The sequence below is a fragment of the Patagioenas fasciata genome, chromosome 4 (assembly GCF_037038585.1).
Source record: "Patagioenas fasciata isolate bPatFas1 chromosome 4, bPatFas1.hap1, whole genome shotgun sequence".
Lineage (NCBI taxonomy): Eukaryota > Metazoa > Chordata > Aves > Columbiformes > Columbidae > Patagioenas > Patagioenas fasciata.
The window spans coordinates 16,865,366-16,891,122 of record NC_092523.1 but is presented as its reverse complement, the minus strand read 5'-3'; the positions used below and the strand labels follow the sequence as shown (position 1 = coordinate 16,891,122).

At 41.1% G+C, this 25,757-nt stretch overlaps 1 protein-coding gene across 15 annotated transcripts in view; it reads left to right on the top strand.

Moving 5' to 3' along the window:
• The first annotated feature begins 209 nt into the window (after positions 1-209).
• The window catches only part of PROM1 (prominin 1), a 62,832-nt gene continuing 37,284 nt past the window's right edge, over positions 210-25,757 (top strand). For 9 of the 15 annotated variants that reach the window (XM_071807329.1, XM_071807328.1, XM_071807323.1 and 6 more), the window contains exons 1-3: positions 456-562; positions 6,798-7,211; positions 23,133-23,191. In XM_071807329.1, the coding sequence (XP_071663430.1) occupies positions 6,992-7,211; positions 23,133-23,191 (279 nt within the window). In that variant the 5' untranslated portion in view covers positions 456-562; positions 6,798-6,991. Of the gene's footprint in view, positions 396-455; positions 563-734; positions 808-1,550; positions 1,791-6,203; positions 6,436-6,797; positions 7,212-23,132; positions 23,192-25,757 lie in introns of those variants that run through there. The other 6 variants (XM_065837183.2, XM_065837191.2, XM_071807317.1 and 3 more) reach the window with 5 other exon arrangements.

Here is a 25,757-nt window from a genome sequence, read left to right as displayed (position 1 = left end):
CAGGTCGCCGATCGCTGCGTGCTGGTCGCCGCCTGCCCGCACGGTGCAGACTCAGACTGACCCGCTCGGCCGCGTTTAAATAGCCACAGCACGAAGCCTTTCCCCCCCTTCCCCAGCTCCCGCTGGCCCGGCGGGTCTCTCCATGGTTAAACCCCTCACGCTCCTCCTCCTCTTCCTCCCCGCTCCAGCTCCAGCCCCAGCCTGCCGGGGTGGTCCCGCGGCCCGGGCCCGGGCCCGGGGCAGAGCCCGCCCTCCATAATCCATGCGCGGGCGGCACCAGTCCGGCAGCCACGGCGCTCTGAGGTGGCAGGCGGAGTGGGCAGTGCTGTGCCGCGCCGTTCTGTCTCGCTTTCCCCCCTGGGCCGGTGAGTGCTGCCGGGCGGGGGATACGTGAGGTGGGGTCCCGGGCACCGCGGCGGGGCTGGGGCGGGGCAGCAGGTGGGGGTGGGGCTCGGGCTCCTCCGCCTTTCGCGGCTGCTCCCGCTGCGGGCGGCAGAGGGTCCTGGCGGGAGAACGCGGCTGTGGGAAAGGAGGGCCCCTTCCCCGCGGGAGGAGAACAGAGGTGTCGGCGGGCGGGGGCTGCTGTGGGAAGCCGGGGATGGGGGGGATGGTGGCCGTCGAAGGAGGAGGCTGCCCGAGGGAGCGGGGCTGTCTGCCGGGAGGGGTGGTCGGTGGGGATCCCGGGGGAGCTCAGTCGGGGCTGGGAGAGCGATCTGTGTGAGCGGGGACTGATGGCATGGAGGCACTGAGAGGGGAGTCCCGGCCCTGAGAACGCGGGGGCAGAGGGGCCGGCGCCGGGCTGGGCTGGTTTGTGCTGAGGGAAGCCGGGGGAGCGGGCTTGCGAGCAGGGGCTCTGCGGAAGAGACTGGTTTGGCCGGGGGGAAGGGGCTGCGGCACAGCGGGGTGGTGTGTGGCGGCCCGCGGGGAACAAGGGAGGGTCCGTCCGCTGAGGAGAACGGGGCTGCGGGCGCGGCCGCTGCGAGCCAAGCGGGTTTTCTCCCCGGAGGATGCGTGTGGCCGGCACGGCCGAGGAGGGGTCGGGGCGGGGGGGAGGCGGCCGAGGAGGGGTCGAGGGGCGGCTGTGAGTGTCTGGCCGCTGAAGAGAGAGGAGTGGCGGCAGCGGGGAGAGCCCCGGACATTTCCGGGGAGAGGGGAACCTGCTCCGCGGGGAGGAGGATGCTCGCTGAGGGCACCTGCCCGGGGCGAGCAGGGGGAAAGCGGGCGGTAGGGCCTGAGCGGCGCCGAGGAGGCGGAAGGGGAAGGGGGCACAGTAATGGGCTCCTCAGGGGCGGAGGAGGCGGGGAGGCGAGCCCTGCTCCGGCTCTGTGGTGGAACCGCAGCGGGGAGAGGGGCCCGTCCGATCCCGCGGGGTCCCCGCTCGGCACGGCAGCGCGCTGCGGCGAGCGCCGCCTCGGAGGAGTTAACCGAGGCGGTGCTGCTGGTGACTTGCTGCTCAGCGTGTACCTGCACACATCGCGCCAGCCCGCCCCGGGTGCTCAAGGCTTTTTCTCGGCAGGGATGAGCTCCGCCGTGAGCTGGGGACCCCCTCCGAGAGCGGGGCAGAAGGGGCAGTGGCGGCGAACAGGGGCTGTGCCTGCCTCCACACACACGGGCAGGGCAGCGGCTGAGGAGACCACCGAATCGGTCGGTATTCCAGCAGAGACAGAGCACCCGTGCAGTTGGCAGCGTGCTAGAGATCTCTTCAGTTCTAGTAATTGGAAAGACGACGTGGGAAACACTTGGTCTCAGCTGCCAGTGGGATTATGTGGATTCGTCGTTCCCGTACCTGGGTACTGGGACAAGTACACAGCCCTCATCAGTTCACATTTGTATAAAAAACCTGCCTGTTTATGGGCTGGCTTTACTGTGTGTTAAAATTTTCTCTGTGGTGCTGGAAAATGTGCTCACAAGGAAAATTGTCTATGGACGCCAGGGTAAATGCACCACCTAAAATCAAGTTATATATTTATACTTCTTTTTGTTCAGTTAGTGAAAATATACTCTAAACATTTAAGGAGACATCTGAAAATCAGACTTGCTGATGTTCTGGGGAAGATACGTGGAATTTTTACAGGTCTCTTATTGTTTGCAAACTGCTATGACTTATAAAACAGTGCAGGTTTTTTGCTGTTGCTTATTTATTTATTTTAAAATTATTAAGTAGCCGCTCAAAGGCAACCTGGGTTCTGAATGTTCAGTTATTCAGACCTGAGCACTTACTTGTTTTGAGCATGTAGCAAGCGTGTCAGTTGCATCCTGAGGCTACATTGTGTGGAAGATTCTATTTGTTTTTTGTCAGTGCTGCCAGACTCTGTTCTGCAGTCCCTAGTGCTTACTAGCTTTATGTGCTTTCCACTCCATCTATGGCAACAGGTTATAATTGTTGGTAGGCTTAGGACAGTTTTGTAACAGAAAACTGTACCTTTTTAACTTGCCAGCACTGAGCTTGGCTTTGCTGTATTATGTCTCTTGAGTGGGAAGATGTTGTTTGTAGGTTGGGGTTTTTTTGCATGTACCTAGGAGTTGTAGTCTACCTGTAACTATCTGTTTTGTGGCTGTTTTAATTCATTTCACTCTAGTGGTGCTTTGCTCTCATTGGAGCAACCTCACTGAACAGGATTATGGACTTGCATTTTCAAATGGCTGATTAAAAATTGTAACAAATGTAGCCAGATTCTTTGTGCTGGTTTCCTATGGACAACGGCATCTTCAACCATCCCATCCTGGTTCACTGCTCCAGGCTCCCACACTGAGTTTTAGTAGTCTAGCCTCTGGTTGACTGAATTTCAGTTCACAGGGTTAATCATCGTTGTATCACTGCACTGCACTGTTGTATTTGCATGGAGTGACGTGAACAGGAGGAGGCCAGTCCTGTGAAACAAAGAACTGAACATCATGCTGTTCCTGAGCTCTGCTATTTAGAGTTGATGTATCATGGAAGCAGTTGCTGAACTTAGGCATCTCTTTGTTTCTTCTCCCCTTCTTAAACTTAGAGTGCAGTTCCTAAAGCTTTATTGTTTTTGGAAAATATTACACTACTTTCAATAATAAGTAAGATATATCAGAGAGATGATAATACTGCAACATACTTGATAAAAGGGTGATGGTGTTCTCCACAGATAGTAGTTAAAACCCCAGGAATTGTTTAGTGACTTGTATGTGTAGATTAGTGACAGCTCCAGAATAAAAAGCAAAAGATCTAGTCTCTTAAAGATGAATACTTGCAAACCACACAGAAAATAAAATAATGCTTTCATTATTATGTATCTTATTAAGTACTTAACAGGGTTTGTGGTTTGTTTTATTTATTTTTAATGGAAACATAGTAATGAAAGGGATATATTATTTGATAATTAATGTAAGCACTTCAAAGGTTCACTCAGCTTCTTTTCAATGGTTGTTTACTTGAACTTGAGGAGAGTTGTACAGGCAGTTACTGTAGCTCACTGACTGCAGCGATACCACGCTGGTTCTGAGGAAATGAGATGGCCACATGCTGCAGTGAAGAGCACCATGAACTGCTATGCAATTCACTTTATATGTGTCACTCTTGTGTATGTCATTCTTGCAGCTCTCACAATTGCAAATTTCATGGATAGATTTTTTTTTTTTAAATGCTGTTTGTCTAGCATACTTCACTATTGACATGCTCCCAGCTAAGTTTATTTTAAGATAAGGATAACTACTGGGGGCTTTTTGCATCTGAGTTATTTTTAGAAGGTTTAATACCTATTGAATGCTCAGGTATCCTGAGTTATAGGTTTATTAGTTTAATTAATGTAATCTTGAAAATATATCACTGTTTTATGTAGTATAGGGAAGATTTGGTGTCAGCTTGAAGGAATTGCCCAGTAAGGTCATATATACCACGTTTATCGTTTTATATGTTTGTCAGCAAAGGAGGGGGAAGAGAGTGTGGTTAGAATTCTGCAGGTTCTTTGATTTGCAGGAAACCCACCTGCTTTGCTGAAAAAATTCTTATCTTTATAAAAGCTTAACTGAAAATTATGTGGAGTTGGAGACTTCAGCAGTGTCTTTGGAATTGAAAGCTGTTTTTTGCCTACGCTGAGCAGGATGTTTGTATCTGCAGTACAGGTAGTGTCCTTGCAATTTCAGTAATGTCCTTGTCTTAAAACTGGCAACTTTCTGTCTTGGTTAGTACATGACTGCACTGTTCTAGCAGGTGTAGTGATTGTTTTCGTAGATTGGGAGAACATTTTGATGGTGCTTTATTTGCCTATTTGTACAATTAGATACACTTTGATTGTCCTTAACCTAAAATCTGAGGAACATTTTTTAAAAAGTTGTATGTACTTTCTCTTCTGCCCTCTCTGTAATACAGAAGAACACACTACAGAAAACATGGTGTCTTCTAACTTAGCCCTAAGACACCAGTTAGGGATGCCATCTTCCTCTCAGTTTCATCTTTCACAAACACACCAAACGTTTCCCTGTATTGTGTGCTTTTGTACCTATTTCCTTAACTCTTGGAATCAAGGCTTTGTCACCATGTATTTAAGAAATCTCCAGAAAACTAAATTATATTTAGAAAAATCTTCAAACTTTTTTTTTTTTTCCCCTAAGAAAACCAAGTTGAACTGTATGGTATCAAACTTGCACCATCTTCAGTGTTACGTCATTAGTGCAATTATTTTTTTCCTGTTATTTGTGGTCTTGTGATGTTTGCCCTGTAGAGTTTTTGTAGATTTGATAATAAACTGCAGCTTAAGCAGTCTTCAGTTTCTGACTGTTTCTACACTCAGCAGTAGAGTGATAGGTGCTTAAAAGAAAATTCTACTGGAGAATATATTTTAGGCTGGAGAAAACTAACTAGTCTCAAGAAAAAAAGAATAAAGGAGGAAAAATAATATTTTGGAGCTGGACTTTTTTTTTCCTTTCATTATTCTTTAACAAAACATTCTTTTCCACATAGGAAAATACTCACAGTGTGATGTGTTCTAAATTTTTGTGTTCCTGTGTTGAGCATTGTATTTCAGAGTGGTTGCTAACATTGCCTTTTTGAATAAGGCTTGGATAATTCTGCTATTCATACCATTATTATTGTTCATTCTTCTTAATTTTCAATAGCCATGAGGGGCAAAGATTTGAGTTTTTTTCGTAACTCGATTAGACTTCAGGGAAACTAAACTGTCTATAGCGCTTTGATCTGCTCTTGTATTCCTTTGTTCCATATTTTTCTCGATGTATCCTTTGAATGCAGCACAAACTACTAAACAAGCATGCAGCATGGTTTCTTGCAAGTCAATACCAATTTTCAGAAAAGCAGCCTGTATTTTACAGACACTGTAAAGAATGGGAGAGACTTAAGTCTTGCCTTACTACTGATTTTAAGTCTTTCGTCTTTAGAATCTCTTTGACTTGGAAGCAGCCTGGAAGTCAGGGTGTTGGTGTAGCAATGTGCTGACTGAGGTTGTGAGGTGCTTGTGTTATTTTCCTGTAATTCTTGCAAATAAATGGTCTGAACACCAAAGTGGAGATCAAAAACACTTATTTTGGATAATGGTACTGAAAAAGGCAACAGAGGCACAACTATGTGAAGCAAAGGCAGTTCGTGCTGGATGCTGCCCAGTTTGAAGTGGGCAGCTTGTCACGAGCAGCACATTCTCAGGCATCTCCACCACTGGCACTCTGGTGGGTCACCAAAGACATTTCAAAGATAAGCCAGTCTGATGGGTGGGAAAGTCAGGGTGGTGATGGCTGGCACACTCATCAAGTGTGTGTGACTTCCAAAGTCAGACAGGCGCAGCAGTTTTTCTGTTGCCTTTTGCTTGGTTTTGTGCTCTCTTTCCTTGGTGGCTACTGTGGCCTGTGCTGAAGTCATACCTAGTCCCAGTTAGATGAAGAGGTGGTCACTTGTTTTGTTGGAAACTTGGGGTGGGTTGTGTTTACACTTCTTAAATGCTGGTTGATTAAACCGCTGTGATTTTGTAGATTCTGAATGTTCTTAAAAATGTGTAAACATCTAAAGTCATCTTAATGCCACTCAGCCTGAGCAAGCTATGAATAAAACTCATGGAGTTGACTTCTCCAGTTCCTAAGGAGAGCCTTGAGATAGTTTGAGTTAATAGAAAGTAATTACTGACACCCACTGTCCCCTGTCAGGAGGGTGAAGTTTTGTTTGGTTTTTTTTTGTTTGTTTGTTTGTTTTTGTTAACTTTTTAGTGATTAACAATTTCCTCAGTCTTGGCAGATGGTGGAGAGTAGCAGACCTAAGTTCTTCCTTGAGGTGGAATCTGTGGCCTTAGCTGTGGAACAGGTGTCAGAAGTGTGTCATCTGCTAGGTCATGCATGAGGAAGGAAAGCAGAGTCCTGTCAACCAGAAGGTTATGAATTAAAACTGGAAGATTTTACTGAAACATTGAGATGCTACGAGATATGACTTATAATGATTGCCATCAACTATGGTAACTTCAGGTGGCTGATTAGATGCATTGTGTGACTGTTGTGACCTGACATATTGTATTTAGTCAGAAGTGCAATTCATACATTGTTCCTTTAGTTTTGTTTCCCTTGGAGCTGTCCCAATGCTTTGCTTTGTTTGTTTTTAAAAACTCGCTGACCTGGAACTATGCATAATTGTTTCCCCCCTTGCTTTCAAGTACAGGGTATATAATAGACCATATTATTCACAAATCTCAATTTTTTTTCATTTCTATCCTATCTGGCTTGCTTTCACAACTATTGATATGTTAAGTTTTCGCAGAAGATTGCAAGTTATCTTTGACTCTCCTGTTTACTTGCACAGACATTAACAAACTCTTCCTTGTTTTTGCCAGAGATGGTGCGCTGAGTCACTTCCATGAGAGGCTTCTGTACCACTCCAGAGCACAAATCCATTAAGGAATCAGAGGCGTGAGGGTGTACCAGTGTTCTCCCGGCTAGAAAGTGAACCCCCAAGTGAATGTATTGAAGATTTCTAGACTTGGTGGGACAAATATCTCTACCTCCAATTTTATGAATACTGCTAGCTATGGCTGTGGAACTCTGTCTGCTGCTGCTGCTGTTTTGTGGAAGTACTATTTCAGAGGTACAGACTATATACAAACCGCCTCCTGGGACTTTGGATTTTGGATTTGTACCATCCAAGACGTATGATACAGGTGCATACCATGAACCTGGGCCAATAGGAATTTTGTTTAAAATAGTACATGCATTCCTGTACTTGGTGCAGCCAAATTCTTTTCCTCAAGGTAAGCAGATAAACTACTTTTTTAATGGAGTTCTGTTATTGATGTATTTGTCCTATTGTAGATATGAAGACCATAATCTCGAAGTAAATGATATGAAGGCGCTTGCTGGTAGCACATGTTATGACCTGGAAATGCATGTAGTTCCATATGAAATAACATTTTTCTGCTAAGCATAGTGAAGGGGAGATTGTTTATGAAAATGAAATGTTGATGATGTTCACAGAACTTTGCTTACAAATATCAAAGCTGTCATTGATGCATTTGAGGCTTTTTTTTTCTGAACTGAAACTTTTTCCTATGTGTGCTTAGAAGCATGACATAGGAGTAAAGGATAAACTGCTTTGTATTTAATATTAAATCCATCAGAGACAGCTCTCTGAGATTTGCATATTATGATAGACAGGTGGTTATAATATTGTGAGATCTAGCCTGGAAAATGGAAATTTAGCAATTTGAAAAAAAAAAATCATGTGTTTCCACATTTGCACATCCAGTTGAGTTTTATATAAGGGCAGTTCCATTACACAGCCACATGTAACTTGTTCCTTTGTAAGCTGAAGTTAAGACTTGAAACTACATTTGTTTTATTGAGGGTTTTGTTTTGTTTGGTTTGGTTTTGTTTCTGTGCCTTTCCTACTAAGTTGTTCCTCCTTCGAAAGGAAAAGTTGAGATATCAGAAGTGCGTGCTCATTGAGGTTGCACGGATTAAAAGGTGGTTTTGGGAACTGTGTGTTTGTTGATGTGGTAGCTGTATCAACTTAACTTTCCAATATGCTTTTTGTTTCATTTAGCTCTTAAAAGAAAATGCTAATGTGTTTGTATAAGATTGGCATTTAAAATTATATTGAGGTGAAACTTCAATAAAATCTAAGAATGGTTTGTTATTGATTCCTTCTGGTGGTTTAGCTGTAACTGTGTGTATAAAAACTATTCATATAATTTTATAGTACATCTTTCAATTTATATATTAAAACTTTTAGTAATTTAAAGTTTTAAATAAGTTATTAGCTTGTGTACTGGTATGATATTTGCTTATATTCTTGACATTTCTTCTATAGCTGTAGAAGAATGAGCTCAAATGAACTTGAATGAATGAATTCTATTTAGACAAGTGCCCGAGTCCTGGGTCTTAACAGGGAGAGTAGAAGCCTGGCCTGTTCCCTGAAGGATCTGTCTTCTGAGCAGGTCTTACACAAGGTGTAATGAGGGCAATTGCAAGAAGCTAACAGTAATGTCACCTTCTGGAGGAAATGTTTCCAGATATCTCTACTTTTGTGACTTCTTTCCTTCCATTAGATATGCAGATGAACTGTTTGCCTCTCTGTGAGACCTGATATGTTCAGATTGTCATCTGCATTCAACTCTTAGAAACAGGCCTTCATTCTACCTAAAGCCCTGCTTGAATTTTTTTATTGTAACATCAGAGGAAACTTTATTTCAGTGAGATGTTAACTGTGTGTTTATATTAACAGGAATTACGTCTGTAACCTTGTAAGTCAAACTTAATATTGTATGTCTTAAGCATGTAAATAATCGTTTAGTCTAGAATTTATGATCAAGATTATAGTACACCAGTAGGTGTTATGAAATCCAGCATTGAACAGAAAGGAGACATCCAGTAGTAAATCACTTGTTCACTTTGAATATTTTATACTTCTCCTTCCTTCCTTGCACATATTTTTTTGCTAAATCAGTCCTTTTAGAAGTTTGTCTTCCATTATTTGAATTAGGTGAAGTCCTTCTTCATGTCCCCACATACCTCACTGCAAGATTTGACGGATCATGTCTGTTTGAGTTATACCATTTAATTGGTTAATCCCTATAATCTCTTTTGCCATATGCTGTTCTATTTTCACCTTCAGTGTATTGATGGTGTAGTTACATATTTGAAATGTTTGGGGTTTTTTTTAACCGCCAACTTGAAATAGAGTTAATTCTGATTCAGAGATGAAAATAAACATAATCACAAATGGGCACAGAAAGCAAGCCTTTTGATGTTTCTGACTCAAAACTTCATCATTCCAGTTGGGCTGGTGCTTCAGAAGAGTTAGCTCCAGGTCGATGCCCTGGTATATTGCATATAACCATAACATACAGGAGAGGCGTGACTCATGTGCAGGAATTGGTGTCAATCACTTAGAATTTTGATCTTAGTATTTTTATTTTATTTTTTTTCCTAATACTTGGAAGCACTTGTGTAGTTTTCCAATCTACTGTTAGTACTCTTAGCTGGGAGGAAAAAAGTGACAGGATTGTCTAATTGCATGTATATATTCCTGCATTTGCAAGTCATTTTTGTGCTTGCAGTAGTGCTCTCATGGAGCTGAATATGTTACAGTATAACATTCATACTGCTTCAGTCCCGAAGAAAGTTAGTAACATGAGGCAAAATGTGAAGTTCATCAGTCTTTAGGAAATGTTGTTCTTGAAGTATTCGCATGCTGCTAAGCCTTAACCTTTATTTAAAGGTTCTTAAATGTTACTTAAAAGTTGAAAGGAATCACTTCATTTAAAGAAAAAGAAATTAGTCAAGAAATATTTTGTAAGTTTTCTTTTTGTGTTAAATCTAAGCAAGTAATTTACTCCTAAATTTGTTCACGCCATCTGGTTTGTGGACATACCTGTTAAATCTAAACTTAGATTCAGTTGTAAGTTATTAATGGTATTAAATATAGTGATTTTGTGAAGCACAGTAGCAGAACCAGGGCAAGGAACTGTAACTCATTAAGTTTTTTAAAATTGCTGAATCTTTAAGACTAGCACTGTGCTATTTGGATATGGTGAGAAACTAGTTTGAAAAAAGTGAACTAGGATATCTGATTCAGGGAGCATAAATAGATTTTACTTTCAACTCCCACCAGACAAATATTTTGTCCTCACTAGGTGAAGTACTGGTGTAAATGGGAGTGAATTTATTCCCAAGCATAAGGGAAGCAGCCTCCACTTTGAGTTCATAATACACCACAGTGGAAGACTGTTTGATCACTAGTTTGCTACCTGAGGCTCAGCAGGTCTTTCATCTTATTGTGCCCTTGTTCCTCCAGTTGTACCATGAACATGATAGTGCTACTGCTCCTTTTTTTGAGGACTGTGTAGGATAGGGAATCATTAGTCTTTCCTGTTAAATAGCACCACTTACAATAAATAGATGATAATGGGAAAATGACAAGTTATTTCTGTTGGTCAGCCAAGGGGACATCTAACAAAACAAATTGTCATTTTTTTCTCTTACTTAGTATCTATATAAACCAAAGTATTAATTTATTAATGAAGTCAGTTCATGATTGTGACATGGTGCATGTCACCTGTTGTGTTGGAGACCTTCAGATGTGAACTTGGTGTAGGCAGGGCATGGTCAGTATGATCCTCTGGTTGCTATGAATATCTTATCATGGCTTTGTCTTTGTTCCCATGGAAACCAGTTGTTAGTTGCAGTAAGATGTTAATCTGAGATTCCACTTGCCAGCATGATGTGCACAACAAATCTTTGGCTTCACAGCTTGTGTCTTGTAATGAAAATATTAAGAGTTCACAAAGGAAATAAGCTGGCAATAAAGCTCCTACTCCTATTTTTTTAAGTGAAATAAGACAAAAATTTACAGGCCTGTTTCCTTTACCTGAACGTATTGCAGGACAACTGTGCCACTTATGTTAAGTTACAACTGCTTTGTTGCAGCTTCTGCTTTTTATTATGGATCATCTTGTTTCTGCTGAAGCAAGAATAAAACTTTAACATTAAAATCAGCTGTTGAGTGCTGGTACTTCATGGGGAAAATTTATCATGAAGAGTTGAATGTACTATTTACCTGTGGAGAACAAGAACAAAACTGGTTGTCAGACCTGGAGTAAGTCCCTTGATTCTTTATGTTTGTGGAGTCTCACTTGTTGAACAGCTTGAGTGTAAGACTGAGGATCATAACTTCAGTGTTTTAATGCAAAGTCCTGTCTCTGACATTGATTGCTGGTCCTTTCTCTGTACCTGGGCAGCCTGTAAAGCAGCTGCAAATTGTGGAGTTCAGCAAGTTAGTCTTGTGTTCCCCGTCTCTGCGATTAATATCTCATGTGAGCGTATTCAACAATTAAAACATTTTGAACATTAAAAACAAACAAAAACCCCACATAACTTGATGTGAAAATAAAAAGTGTATTTCTAGCTAGTATAGCTGTAATAGAAAATGCATATGCAAAACCCTGTTGTAGGTAGGTTTGAGCTTCTGGGATATTGACTTTTTTTTAATGTTAGCTGTGTTGGATGTGAGGTTCTAAAGCAAATAATGAAAACACTTTATCACCCACTCAGTTAAAAACTCAAGAATTTTTTTTTTTCCTAAAAAAGCCCAACTTCTTTGCCTTTAGTAACTATTTAGTTTTTGGTTGCCCATTTTTACTTTAGTGTTGCTTCCTGTTAGTAATAAATCTTCCACAGCTCCCATACAAAACCAAAAAAAAAACCCCAAACAAAAAAACCCTCACGTCTTGGATGTTGCAGCACTGGAGCTAAATCAGTTATGCGTGCCTGGTAATGTTTTTTTTGTTTTTAAACTAGAGACTTTCCCAGGAACATCGGGCATATCCACACCAGCATGCGGTGAAAGGATCGTGCTCTGGCTCTGACTTGAGTTCTGACTTACGTGCAGATGCTGCAGTTCAGCAACATCTCAACTGCTCAAGTACCCAAAGCAATTATGACCTTTTATAAAAACATAAATGGCAATATCCTTTTTTCCAATTGTGTGAAGTCTTAGTTTTAGTCTGAGTGTGAAACTGCACTGATGGGGTAGACTGCTTTATTGAGACAGTGTTTGACAACTACAGTTCTGTGTGTGTGGGTTGGTTTTCTGAAAGCTTATGTCCTGGAGCTGGGTTGGAAGTACATCAGCCATTGCTGGTACAGGAGCTGAGAAGTGGGGAAGAAGAGCAAGACCTGCCCTTCAGTGAATTAGCTGTTGGATTGGCTGAGCCGTATTGTGAAATTGCAATTTCACTAAGCTTTGAGTCAGTGCCTTCACCACATCCCTGTAACTGTTTGTGGGGTTTGTTTGTTTCCCCAGCACTGTGGCTAAAGCTGTGATGTGAATTTAGAGTAGGATCTGAAGTGTGTATATAAAAAAAAAAAATGCAGGTGTTGGTGACAGGTTTGATACGGCAAGTAGTGGTGGTGTCATCTGGGTAGAACTGGAATGAAAGGGACTTATAGTGCTCCTTTATTTGGTAATATGGTGTACACATTGAAAGAAATGCCTAGTTTCTAATGTTGGAAATACTGGGGAAGATGGGGCAGTAGGAAGACACAAGATAAATCAGCCTCTTCTGTTCTCTGCCCACTTACATACATTTAAGGAAATAGTGTTTAAAAAAAATCGTTGCTCATTTCATGCTGGGAATTCAAGAGATGCTCTGCATGATGACATACCCATGTAAACAAGGAACACCGAGAACATTTCTGAAGCAGATTTAAGGCCTGTTTTTTTATTTTCTTAGGCATCAGAAGAGTAATTCCTTTTTCTCTGAACTCTTCCAAACTGTAGATTATCTAACAGGTTGCCTGTCGAAAAGATGATTTTTTTTTTTTTTTTTTTTTTTTTGTGGACAGGGAGGAGACAGAGATTTTACGGAGGGGAGTCTTATACGGATTATCCACTAGAGGCTACCACAGAAAGCTACAGAAGACTACAGTTGCAGACTTTAACACTTCTCTGATGTATTCTTGCCCTCTTCTTGATTATGTAAACAAGGAATCTCTTTTGCAGACAGGTGTTATGTGGAAAAAATGGAAGTCAATTTTTAATCAGTGTAGCAGAACTGATCATTTGAAAATCTTGCGCTGTATGCACATCTGGAATCTGTTCTCTACAATATCCTCAGTGCTTACCCTGAACTGGTTTAATACTGCCTACCAGCTATACCTAGGAGAAAAAAAGATGCCTTGACAGTGACTGGAAAATGACAATCCAGCTTCACAATTTCAACACTGTCAGAACCAGAAGGGGGAAGGCAATGAAAATTAACCTCAAGCAGAGTTTGAGGGAGACGGATTCCTTTCTGTGGGGTGTCCCAAAGTGTCATCACCACAGAAAGCTGTGCTATGGGCTAGAGCACCTCAGGCAGTGCTGCCTCTTGGAGGTGAGCTTACAACAATACATAATGTGGGCCTGCAGCTGGGTGCTATTGAGACCCTACTTATGTTTCCCAAACATAAACTGCCTTCCACCACTTCCAGTTTAGACAGCTGTGTCCTTTCTGTCTGTTTGGAATGCTTCTTGGCAAGTGGGTTGGACATTTTGGGCATTTTCTGGGTGAGGTATTGAGCTGGCTCCGGAAACCTACTGATAGTTACAGCGTGGGCAATGTCAGGCCAGTGCTTGAAACTGCCTCGACCCCATTGTCTTTGTGGGTGTTAATGGGAGACACAAGGTACAACCAGAGCTGATCAGCAGCATTCCCTGCCTTGGTGCGTAGGGGATGCGTTCTGGGCACAGCTAAATCCAGGGCTGCCAACTACAAGGAAGGGAAGGGTTGGAGATACAGGATGGTGTTGTGATAGAAGGTGGCCTTGTTGTTTGTTTATTGTTTTAGGTAAAGAAGCTTCATTGATAGGGTTTGTATATCTTTAAAGAAAAAAGCAAAGGTACCATATCCTAAAAATGTGTGGATCTAGATAATTAGTACTACTGTGTGGTGTGTGTATTGGGGGTGGAGTGATAATGTCAGATATGCTGAATGTAGCGTGGTGTCTGTGTACTAGAAATTACGGTAAGACACTGATTTAAGCTCTGCGTGCATTTGTTTTTCTTAACTTCTCGAAGAGATTGGCCATCTCATTGAGTATCATCTCATAGCAAAGATAAGCAACTCAGGCTTTGACCAAACTGATGCCTGAGTTTTGCCTTTCAGATGCCAGTGCACAATCACAGTCAGAGGAAGACAGTTCTTTGTGTCCCTACCTCTGTAAACAAAACTAGTCATGAAATGTAAACCACTAAAAGCATGAAAGCTTCTTGAAGACTTGCAGAACATACCTGCAGCATCTTGTATGATGAGAAATGGGATGGAATAGGTTTTAGGTCAGCTGTATTCTCTGGTAACATATTGTTTGTGAACCTCTTTGCAATTTATCTGTGAGTGCAGACACCTTATGGGTTTTCAGGCTGCTCTGCTGAGGCTCCATGATTTTTTTCTGATTTAACAATGGCAACTACTCTGCTGTCCATCCTCCCTCTTCATTTAATTTTTACAAGCTTATCTATCCACATAATGTTGAACCTCATTGTCTTTTTTAACTGGTAGTTCATGGAACTGGTGGGGAGAGGGGGTATGTCACTGACCATGCTGGAATAATGTTTTAAGAAGTCTCTAAGGGACCTCTCAATTCCTTCATCATCTTGTCTGTAATGAAGCATTTTATGTTAATCATGTGAGATACTGTACAGATACTGCCTCTTATTGGAAAAACAGTCATTTGACTCTTGTCTTTGCTATAGACCATCATAATTAGATAACACTAGCCAAGCCCTCTCATTTTTTGTCTGACAATTTACTTAGGTTGTCGTTTACAGAGCAACAGGCTCCTAGGTCTTGTTCAATGATAGCTTCTTCTTGAATGATGTCAACCAAAGTATCAAGAATTTGATAGATCTTCGTAACAAGTTTTTCTGCAGTCCTCATATTCAGCATTTAATACATTTAAATTTATGAGAATTAGAGTTTTTTACTCTCCTTTTTCTCACTCTTGTTTTTTTCTTTGCTTCTCACAATACTTTGTGTAACTTTTAGATCTTAACAAAAGTGATGTGTTTTTTTTTTTTCCCTCAGTGAATATGCACTACTGAAAAGTTGCTGGAGCAAAATAAATGTACAAGTATTAATTTTTGTTGTTTCTGTCATCCTTTTAACAGTATTAAATCTTTCCACATTGAAATCAAAGCTTTTGACTGTGCTACTTCCTTTTCCACAAGTGAATTATCATCTTGCTAGAAGGGAAACCAGTTGCCATGAACATCAACTATTGTAGTTTAAGCTGACTAATATATCACTATACATCTTAGTGTAAAACAAACAACAAAACCACAAACCTGCTTTGACACTTTTTTTTGCAATATGCAGATACATTTCTTCTCATCTAAACCCAGTTCTGTGACTAAATTGTTACCTATATTGGATTATAACATAGTCAAAATCCCTTGTACCAAATTGTTTTGGTTTTGTGAACTTCCAACAATGATTAAAGTTGTGAATGTGAATATGCTTACTACTAGTACTACTAAGTGTTGCTTTGGCTGCTTAATTCAGCTGAAAGATGCCTGGGTGCTCCTGTACGGAACAAATATAAATTGAGGCCTAATTAACTTTCTTCAGAGTAGTGACATTTACTTCTGCTTTGGTTTTTTTGAGATAAGTAGTGATCTCTGTAGTACCTTGAACCAATATGTGTGCCACAGTTACTGAACATACGTGGAAAATTGTGGCTCTTGCAGAAATGGGAAAACAAGGAGAGGGAATTCTGTGGAATCTCAGTGAAGCTGCCAGAATGCCAGTCACTGAGGTAGTTATTAATAAAAGCTGGTGCCAGCAGGGCTCCAGCATGTCACTCCCAATTATTTCCAATAACTCAAGTTATGCAAATGAGAGAGGATTTTCTGTGCTTTCCTCAGTTTACAGCAACTTTTGAAGAAAGGAGTAGGAAAAATGCTGTTGTTCATACAGTCTAAATATTTGCTGCTTCGATCAAAGTTGCAAGTCCAATATGTCTACACAACCCACATGACCAAGAAGTTGCTCAGACTCTGCAGTGTGTTAAAACAGACAAGCATGTACAGTGCATCAAGTTAAATCTTTGCCCGTAATCTGTTGTAAATCCTTACCAGATGGTGGCCTAGAGAGAACTTTAGGTAGCTACTGCAAACAAAGTAAGTGGCAAAAAATAGCTGCCGTGGCACAATGTGCTATGGAAGTTTTGTTGCCTTCAGAGAATGAGAGAATGTGGTTTCTGTGTGGAATACTTCTTCAAAGCTTTCTACTCGACTTTGTCCCTGTGTGATATATGCAAATTTATTGCAGCCTCTTAAGCAAAGATTTTTCTAAAGGCTTTTTCTCTTTTTGTTCTTTCTCCAAAACTTCAGCAAGAACAGAACTTTCTTTGTAGCAAAGAACAACCCTGCAAAGGTTATTTTCAAAGGAGAAATCCTTCATTCTGGGTGTCCTGTAACAGTCAATATTGCGGCAATTTCTTTTTTTCTTTCAACCTTTTCCTGAGGAGGCTCTTTAATGTGGTCAGTGTACGTTGATGGAAAGCAGAATGTGCCTAAAGAGAAAGTGTGGCTACACTAAGAGAATGAACTCAAGTTTGGGGCAGCTGTAAGATGTGAGGATTTTCTGTGGAAGACTTAAATTACCTGTTTGGTCTTCCTGACTAATAACCTCGAGGCAGCTATAATAAAACTTCCATTGTTTCATCCAGATTTGGAGGAAGTTAGGGAACTTTTTGTGTGTGCAAATCAAGTTCATTGACTGTTACTATTATCTGATCCACTGGTGTGTAATTTCTTCAGTGGATCAAAGGTATTTTCTGTGAGGAATGGTGCAAAGGGGATCTCCTTAATTTCGTGTTCTGATTACTGTTGCCTGCTCATTCAGCAGCTGTAGCTGCTCTGCAATTCCTGCTCTTCAGCGGTTGCACCGTGCTCAGTCCTACCTGTGCTCTAGTTAAATCTCAAGCTGTTTAGGCCATTCCTACAGTTTCAGTCCTGCTCATAGCTGCTCATCTCTCCATTACCTATTTCGTATTGCTGCTCTACTCTCTCATTGCCCCTCCATTGCACCCAGTATAGGTGAAGATTTATTTCTGCGTGGTCTAGTAGCTTGTCCTTTCAACTATGAATAAAGCAGTATGTGCTTAACAAGTCTGCCAAGACCATAAAAATGCGTCTACTATGTTTTTGCTGGTGTCAGATTGTGTTTTCCTGGATTTTGAGACCAAGCCAGAGTACTGTAGGATAAGCAAATTTCTCTTGCTTTTGATCAGCATGTGATTAAAGAATGTGAAGTCAAACTGGAAATGGATGATGATTGTGTTGATGAGAGAAAACAGCATATTGAAGGCAGAAGAGGGTGAAAAGGCAGATTGCTGTAGCAGATGAGATGAGAAGTTAAAATACTTAAACAATTTAGTATGTATTTGTCATTTTTTACCTCTGTTCGAGCAAGTTCTTCCAGCCATTGTAGAATGACAGGCTGTAAGCCTTCATTTTGTATATCAGTGGTGAGGTACAGCGGCAAGGTTCATTTCTTGCCTTTTTTCTCATCCAGAGGCATGGCTGATGGTTTAAGGTTATATTTTTTGCCTATTATTTCTTTAATGCAGGTCAGGTGATTGAACAGATAATTTCCTTTCACTGTCTCTGTAGTTTAACTACTTGATCTTGGATGTGGACTTCAGCAGCGAGGGAAGGTGATTGTCACTCAGGAGTTGTGCTTGAAGTGAAGGCCAGAATGGCCTCTTGTGAGGAGCAGCAGGGTGGAAACCAAACCGGCCTGATGTTCTCAGGAACTCAAGGAGACAAAAAGGGGAATTATATAGAGAAATAGCTTGCCTAAAAATTGTAGGGAGAACTTGGCTGAGAAGGCTGGGGTTTTTTTTCTTAGTTTGGGGATAAGGGTTATCGCCCAAGTCTCTCTGAGGGAGATGTGGAGAGAGGAGTGAACCTTTTGAATCTGGAGGTGGAAAGGAATGGTCTAGACTATACAAGTAAATGCATGGATTAGACTCCTCATCTGTGGACTGAAGTGGTCTCTTACTGTGTGGGAAGATCTCTACACATCTGAGACTTCCCACTTGGCCTACAGAATGAGTTTTCTTCTTGCTCTGCAGAAAGAGGACAGACAACACAGGGTGGGCAATCTGGCAGGGCCATTTCTGCAGTCTCTGCACGAGTGTTCATGGTGGATTCTTTGGTCACAGCTTCACCAAGCTGCCAACCATGCTCTGCAGTGGAACCAGAGCCAAGTGATCCGCTGTGTCATTAGGAGCAGGGAGAGTGATTGGGGCTGGTCAGTAGGAAAGGGGAGTACCCTGGGTTACCTGCTGAAGGAGACCGTACTAAAGCCTAATGGCTGGAGGCTTTCTAACCTTGGGAAAGCAACCAAAGCCCCAATCTAGTCAAAGCAAGTGTTTTAAAATGTCAATAAACTGAACTTGCAGTAAGACTTGTTATAAGATTTTTGTCTGTGATGGTAAGTCTGAAATGCTAATAAAACCTTCCTGTTTTTCTTGGGCTTGCAAGAGTTATTCATTAGTCTGAGCCATAATTAGAGAGGAAAAAAACCAAGCTTGAAGTAATTTTAATTCATTGATTTCAGACTAATTATTGCTGCTTGTTTATAACACTAAATGGTCAGACTGACCCATATTCAGAAGGATGCTGAACTGTTCAGTGTGTGTATAGTCCATTGACTCTATGTTACAGATGAAGGGGAATGGGATGAAATACTATGATATGCATTAGAATGAGATGGCATTAAAGCAGTTATTAATTTATCATGTATATTATCTATGTAATTCCCCCCTGTTGTTCCAAAAAATCTCCATTCAGTGCAATGTGAATGCTTCGGTCATGGTTCTTATTGGTTTGCTTGAAGTCCTTTTCATGATAGAAGCCTAATATGTTATATTATGCATAAAAAGATAAATTAATTTTTGGCATAATTAGATTAATGCTGGAGTTGCACTATAACTTAACAGGCTCAATGGAATTGTTTGAGTGAAGATGAAGCATAGCATTCCCAAAGGTTTTACTCCAGCTGTTTTCCTGTCACCTAGATTTGAAAAGCTTTCTTAGCAGAAGAATTTGTAACTAATTTATGTTGGTACTTAATAACCAGATAGCGAAAATAACAGAGATTCAAAAATAAGCTATCCTTTTCTGTAGATCATTTCTAAGAAGCAAGCCTGGTGCTAACCTCATTTTCTTGTCTGGGTAATGAGATATTGAGTGTATGCACAATACGTGTGCAGTGCAGGAGTTGGTGATTATGTTTTCTTAACTGGGGCTCCTCAGAGGTGCTTAATATTTCATCACAAATTGCATTGGTAAATTAGCAGTTCATCTGGCTAGTTAGATTTACTAGGGCAGATGGCATTTTGCATATGTGATGAGGGCAGGAAGGAGACAGAGCAAAGCAGTAATGTAATTAGCTGTGTAAATGAATCTCACAAGGTAAATCTCTTTAACCCCAGTGATAAAATGTGTTCTGTGCTAAAGCTTTGGATTACTGGTCCTGTAAAACAATGTGTGCAGCTGGTCAAGCTGAGATTTCAGAAGTAATCCTGTTAATTTGAAAATAGAGGACACCACTTTTTATCCCACCTTCCCAGCACTTTTATGTTTGAAACAGAAATCAGCCTCAAGGGGGTACTTTAGCAGTAAAGCCAAAGAGAGTTGTGTGGACTTAGTTCAACTTTAAATGAAAACTTGTTTGAATGCTGGACATGAGATGTTCTAGCGAGGGAGGAAAGATACTTCACTAAAGCAAATGAAAATCACAGGCTGAATTAAATGTGAACTGAGGTGTCTCTGCACTGTGCTACAGGGAGCAACGTAGAAATAGGTGAAAATATGATGCTTGTGTTTCTGCCGCACCTGGCACAGGACATTGCCATGCTTAACCCTTAAGTGCTGCAGTGGTAACCATGATTACTGTCAATGTAAAACCTAACAGAATCACAGGATACTTTGGGTTGGAAGGGACCTTTAACAATCACCTAGTCCAATCCCACCTGTAATGAGCAGGGAGATTCATGATGCTGCAAAACCGCGTGTTTGTGCTTACAGATGGGTGGGTGAGTAACTGCAGGTAACCTCACATTCAATTATAGCCAAATGTATTTTGTAATGGGAATACATATGACTTCCACATTTCATTTGTGTCATGGTTGAAGTCCAACTGGAGACTCAGCACCACGCAGCCACTTGCTCGCTTTTCCCCAGTGGGACGGGGGAGAAAATCAGAAGTGTAAAAGCGACAAAAGTCATGGTCTGAGATAAAGACGATTTAATAAGTAAAGGAAAAGCCACGCACGCGAGTTAAGCAAAACAAGAAATTCATTCATTGCTTCCCATTGGTGAGCTGGTGTTCAGCTGTCTCCAGGAAAGCCAGGCTCCGTCACTTGTAACAGTTACTTGGGAGGACAAACGCCATCACTCTGAACATCCCTGCTTCCTTCTTTTTCCCCAAAAATATATACTGAGCATGATGTTATATGGTATGGAATTTCCCTTTGGCCAGTCAGGGTCAGCTGTCCTGGCTGTGCCCCCTCCCAGTTTCTTGTGGACCGGCAGCCTTCTTCCCAAATGTCTGTGGCTCAGTGCGAACATTTGAGGTTCTCAGGGACATGGTTTGGTGCCAGAGTTAGGTTATGGTTGGCCTCAATGATCTTAAGGGTCTCTTCCAAGCAAAATGATTGTTATTCTGTTGCTTGGAACAACCAAAACATCAGTGTATTGTCAACATTATTCTACTACGAAATGCAAAACACAGCACTATACTGGCTACTAGGAAGAAAGTTAACTCTATCGCACCTGAAACCAGGACAATTTAAAATGAATTAACTGAGATTATGTCTAATCCAGTTGATACTGCAGGCTATTGAAACAGTATTTTTGTGGCAAAGACTGGTCAATCACTGTGTGCTGCCTGGTGATTAGAACACCCTTTTACTTCTAAAAAAATCATTACAAAGTAATAGAAGTAGTAGATCCTTATTCAGCAGGGAAAACTCACATTCTGGAAAATTAAGGAGGAAAATGGCCTGTGTAATACTGGCTATTGTGCTAGGTATGAAACCTGTATTATTGTCACTGTTTGACTTATTCAATCCATGTGGGAAGTTTTTGTACTTCTTTTCAGGCTTTCTTGGTTATAGTAAATCTAAAGGTGTTTTATTTTCTGATGAACAGGCTTTAGAGCCTCTAAATTTCAAAAGCACATTGAAAAGGCTTTTTCCCTCATCAATTTGTTATAGTGTATTCAGGTTGATTTCTGTCTTTTTTGTTTGTTTTTTGACTAGCAGGCTATATATTATGGAAGCAGTATAAATAAAAACAGTATTAGGAACATTCTTGGCAAGTAATCAGAGCAGGATTTTGTTTTGGTTTTGGATGAAGTATTGGATGTTCTCCTTGGAGATACTCAATATGTGACTGGACATGGCCCCAAGTAACCTGCAGTAGGTAACTCTGTGCTGAGCTGGGGGTTGGACTGGATGATCTTGTGCGTCCCTTTCCCTGTCCTCTATTTCTCTTAAGTAGTTTACATATGTGTACACATACACATACAGATATCCCTAAATATACATGTGTTTACAGATGTATGTAAAACAATGTAAAATGCTTTTTTGTTTCATTTTCGTTCTTGTTTATGAGGGGACAGACACTCAACTAGAAGAATGGATACAAACTTTGGACTTCTGTTTAACAGGAAAGGCTAATGTTTTTAAAATGTTATCTTGTACTGGTGCTTGACAGTAAGAAATGTATCAAAGGAAGCTTTTGTCAGTAATAAAATTTAGCTTTCTTGCATGCTTCTTGGCAGTGCTTTCTCTCCTCTATTAAATAATTTATAATAAAAAGTCAGCATGATTATAGGGTAACTTGAGAATAATTTAAATTAAAAGAGACCTCTGGGGGTCATCAGGTCCAATGCTCTTCAAAAGCAAGATGAACCTCTGAGTTAAGAGGAGGCCGGGCTTGGATTTTTTGAGAGGCGAACAGCCAGTTTGGAACCTACAGGCCCTTTATTGATCCCCAGGATAGGTAACTTACTGGATTTCCTCAAGTATATTCAGTTGCATATGGGGAGACTAATGTTACGGCAGTAACACCATGAAGTGCACCTCTGTATGAACGTGGGAAGCAGAGTGCTCCTCCTTGAGGTGTGCACTGTGTAGTGTCCTCTTCATCAGGGGAGACCACAAGTTCAGTCTGTCACTTCTCCCAAACTTCCAAACACTGCTGCTTTTCCACAGCCCGGCTCAGAGCATTCAGCGCTGCTCATGGCCCTCAGAGGCTCTGCAGAGCTGGGGGTTCCTCCCTTCACATGCAGGGGGGTCATGGAAAGGGGTAGGCGTTCCCAGCACAGATCCCATAGCATTGGCAAAACCTCGATAAGGGTAGGCTGCGGACATCCCTAAAAGGGGATGCATTCGTTGCAGCTGCTGGTGTTTACTGAAAGGAACGGGTGTGGTACAATTATATTTATAATGTTAACTGGCACTATTTGTGTTAAATTCCTACTTTCTTCTTTTTTTGGTGGTTGCTGTATTTTGTCTACATTGTGAACAAGTTAGAAATGAGTGTGTTAGATGGAGATGCATGCACAGTAAGTTGGCACGTGTTAGGCTTTCTGATTAGTAAAAAAAATATTGGGGTAATGTTGGCAAGAATAAGGACTTTCTTCCTTGTAGTCATCATTAACATTCTTGTTTTACACATTTTCTATTAATTCCGTGTGTGTGTGTATATATATATATATATATATATATATATATATGCATGTGTGTATGTACTTGTCATAAACATGAAGCAAAGCTGATATCTGAACTTTGTTCAACTAACTGAAAACGTTTGGGATTCACTTTTAATAATGATGCTATGGTACAGAGGATGACTTCAGAAAAACGTTCACTGTATTTCAGCAGGAATTCATTGATAATCTGTGTATCTTCCTGTCAGCTCATAAAATATACAGTTGGTTAAAAATGTTGCTACTAGACAGGTTTATGGAAACAGTTATATGCTTACCTATGCTGTTGATATTTGTTCTTAGTATCATCTTGCCTGCCTAACTGTAGAATTCATACTATCATCTTTCCCCCATTTTTATTATTTATGTTGTTTAAAACTCTGGAATATTCTTGCTTATTTTCAGATCTCATCAGAAAATTAGCACAACAGAAGTTTGGAAATACACAGGGCGATTATCAAAAGGTAAATTGTCTATCTATATCTGCATAAAATAATGAAAACAATTACTTTGAAATTCAGTTTTGTTTCTAAAATAGGAAATAGTATTTTAGAGTTATAAAAACAGGATGCAAGAGTGAAATTTGTGAATGATGTGTTTGATGGTTTTATGCAAAATTTGGGACCAAAACCTTTCAAAAAAATATTACAAAGAAAATTTCTTAAACCACTGTAAAGAAGCTACGCATAGTTAAGGCTCACTTATAAATTCTAGCTGTAATGTGATTGTGGTGTCTGTTGCGCAAAGATTGAAGACTCTTTGTATAGAAAAATACTGCTTTTATTTAAAAATGATTAGAGACAACCATTACTGCTTAGCTCTTATGTTAGCTTCAGTTATTGTCCTCAAAAAGCAGAATTTGTATGCTGATTCTGGTGGCTTTGTAAAATGAAGTTTCCATAGCCTACTTATAAAGTATATTTTAGTTTACATAGTGTGATAATCACATCAAGGGTGTTTTCCCTTCTGTCTTGAGGTTTGTGATTAGCCTGTAACAGCTGAGATTCAGAGGGTAGCAAGAGAAGGTAGAACGTAGTGTGGATCTGATTTGAAGTAGTTCTTAAGGCTGGTACCCCATTTTGGAAGCGGTGTCACAGGCTGAGTGCCTGCAATAGGACCCTTAACCAGGCCCACACAATGGACGTGTCCATTTGTGTGAGCTACTTGCTTGTAGTCCCTGCAGCATGAGGTACCTGCCAGCAAGATGCATATGGAACTCAGCATCCAGGCGCTGATCCTGGAATCAGGATGACCTTGAATGGTCTTGGGATTTGAAGGGGGAAAGCCTTGTGCTTCCTTGTCTTCCTGACAATGAACCTGTTACTCCAGAAGCTCAGTAACCTCTGCATGGCCTCCAAGCATGTGGGTCTTGCCATTATGCTGCAGCAAGTTACTCTTGCTGATCCCACACGCGTGTTTGATGGGTTTCGGTGAGCCTGGTGCATCACGGGGTGTGCCCACACAGCCAAGGGGGAACACAGGGTGGTCTTGGTTGGCGGAGTCTTTGAACAAAACTGTTAGACTGTAGGTGGTATGCATGCGTGCGAGTGTCATCTTTAGTAACTACTATGAAAGTTGTGAGAAATTTGATGCTAATGACAACTGTAATCCTGTGTAGTGGAGATACTTGTTAAAATACTGTGGGATGGCAAATACAACATTAGGTGTGCTTAGGATGTAAAACAGACACAGGCCCTGATTTTGACCTGAATACAATGCAAAAATTTAAATTTGGAAAAGAAAAATCTATTTAGACAAGTAGGAGAGTCACTCAGAAGACAGAAGCATCAATGAGAAGTAGCTGTGAAGAGGTCAGCAGGACTGTAGATGTGCCCCTGGAGGGATTTCCAGTGGGGCAGGGAGATGTGAATGTCACTGAAGGAGGCGGGTAGGTAGTTAGAAGTGTTGCCTGTGGTTTTGATCACTCAAATTCAGAGAGAATTAGCTCAGAACAGAATGGGTTCAGAAAATGTCTATTAGAATGATCTGGGAAAACACATGGGTCTTCAGAGGAGACTGGAGGAGTTTGCTTAGTTTAGCAAAATAACTGATAAGGGAGTTGGTAACTCCTTATAAATACATATGGAGAGGAAACACCAGGAAGAAAAAAAGCTGCTATTTGGGCAAAAGATGGTGGTGTCACAGAGGCAAAGGGGCAGAAATGGGCCACATGTACATCCATGTAAGAAGACTCCGCTCTGTGTACAGCCCTTCAAAAGCAAGAACAGGAAATCTATTTCTGATATGTCCTGTTACATTTCTACTGTTGCTCCTCTGTACCTTTTTTTTTTTTTTTTTTTTTAAACGTATTTGTGGAATGTTAGTGACCCAAGAGGCCCTTAAGCACTTCTGTGCTACATGTCCCAGTGTGCCCAGTTGGACTCCTACCGTCCCGGTCCCCCTGTCCCCGGTCAGGGGCAGCAATCTGCCAGGCCAGCCCAGCAGCTGCCGTGCCAGCCCAGGGGAGCCAGCTCGCTGCTGCTGCGGTCGCTTCACTTCTGCAGGGACACGACCTTGCTCAAAACGTTCAGAATCATGCTCTCTACCAGATTTTTAAGGGAGGGTAAGCATTTGTTTTTCTCCTATTAAAAGTATAGTTCCAAACATGATTTTGAACATTTTAAGCATATCGTTCAGTAGGAGTTTCATAAAGGTGTCTGTGACACTGAAAAAAAAAAACAGACAGGGTTTCTGATTCTGGGGTTGAGGGGTCTTGCTGTCTTTGGCTTGTCAACTTTTTCTGTTTAGGAGAGAAGGGAAAGCATTATCAGCTGTCAACTTGTCATACAGTGATGAGGGTAAAAAAATACAAGAAATTCTGTTTCCATTGTGGAAACAAAAGAGAAGTTTGGTTCTTCTGAAATTCCTGTTTAGTTTTCTGTATTTTTCCAAAATTACAGATAAGAAATCAGTCAAGAACCTGACAAATAGACTTATTAAGTCTTTCTTGAATGCTTTTTCTTTTTTACTTTTAAATAATTTAAAATAAACCTCTGCATAATTAGTTTAAAGTGAGGGTGAATTTTCTGT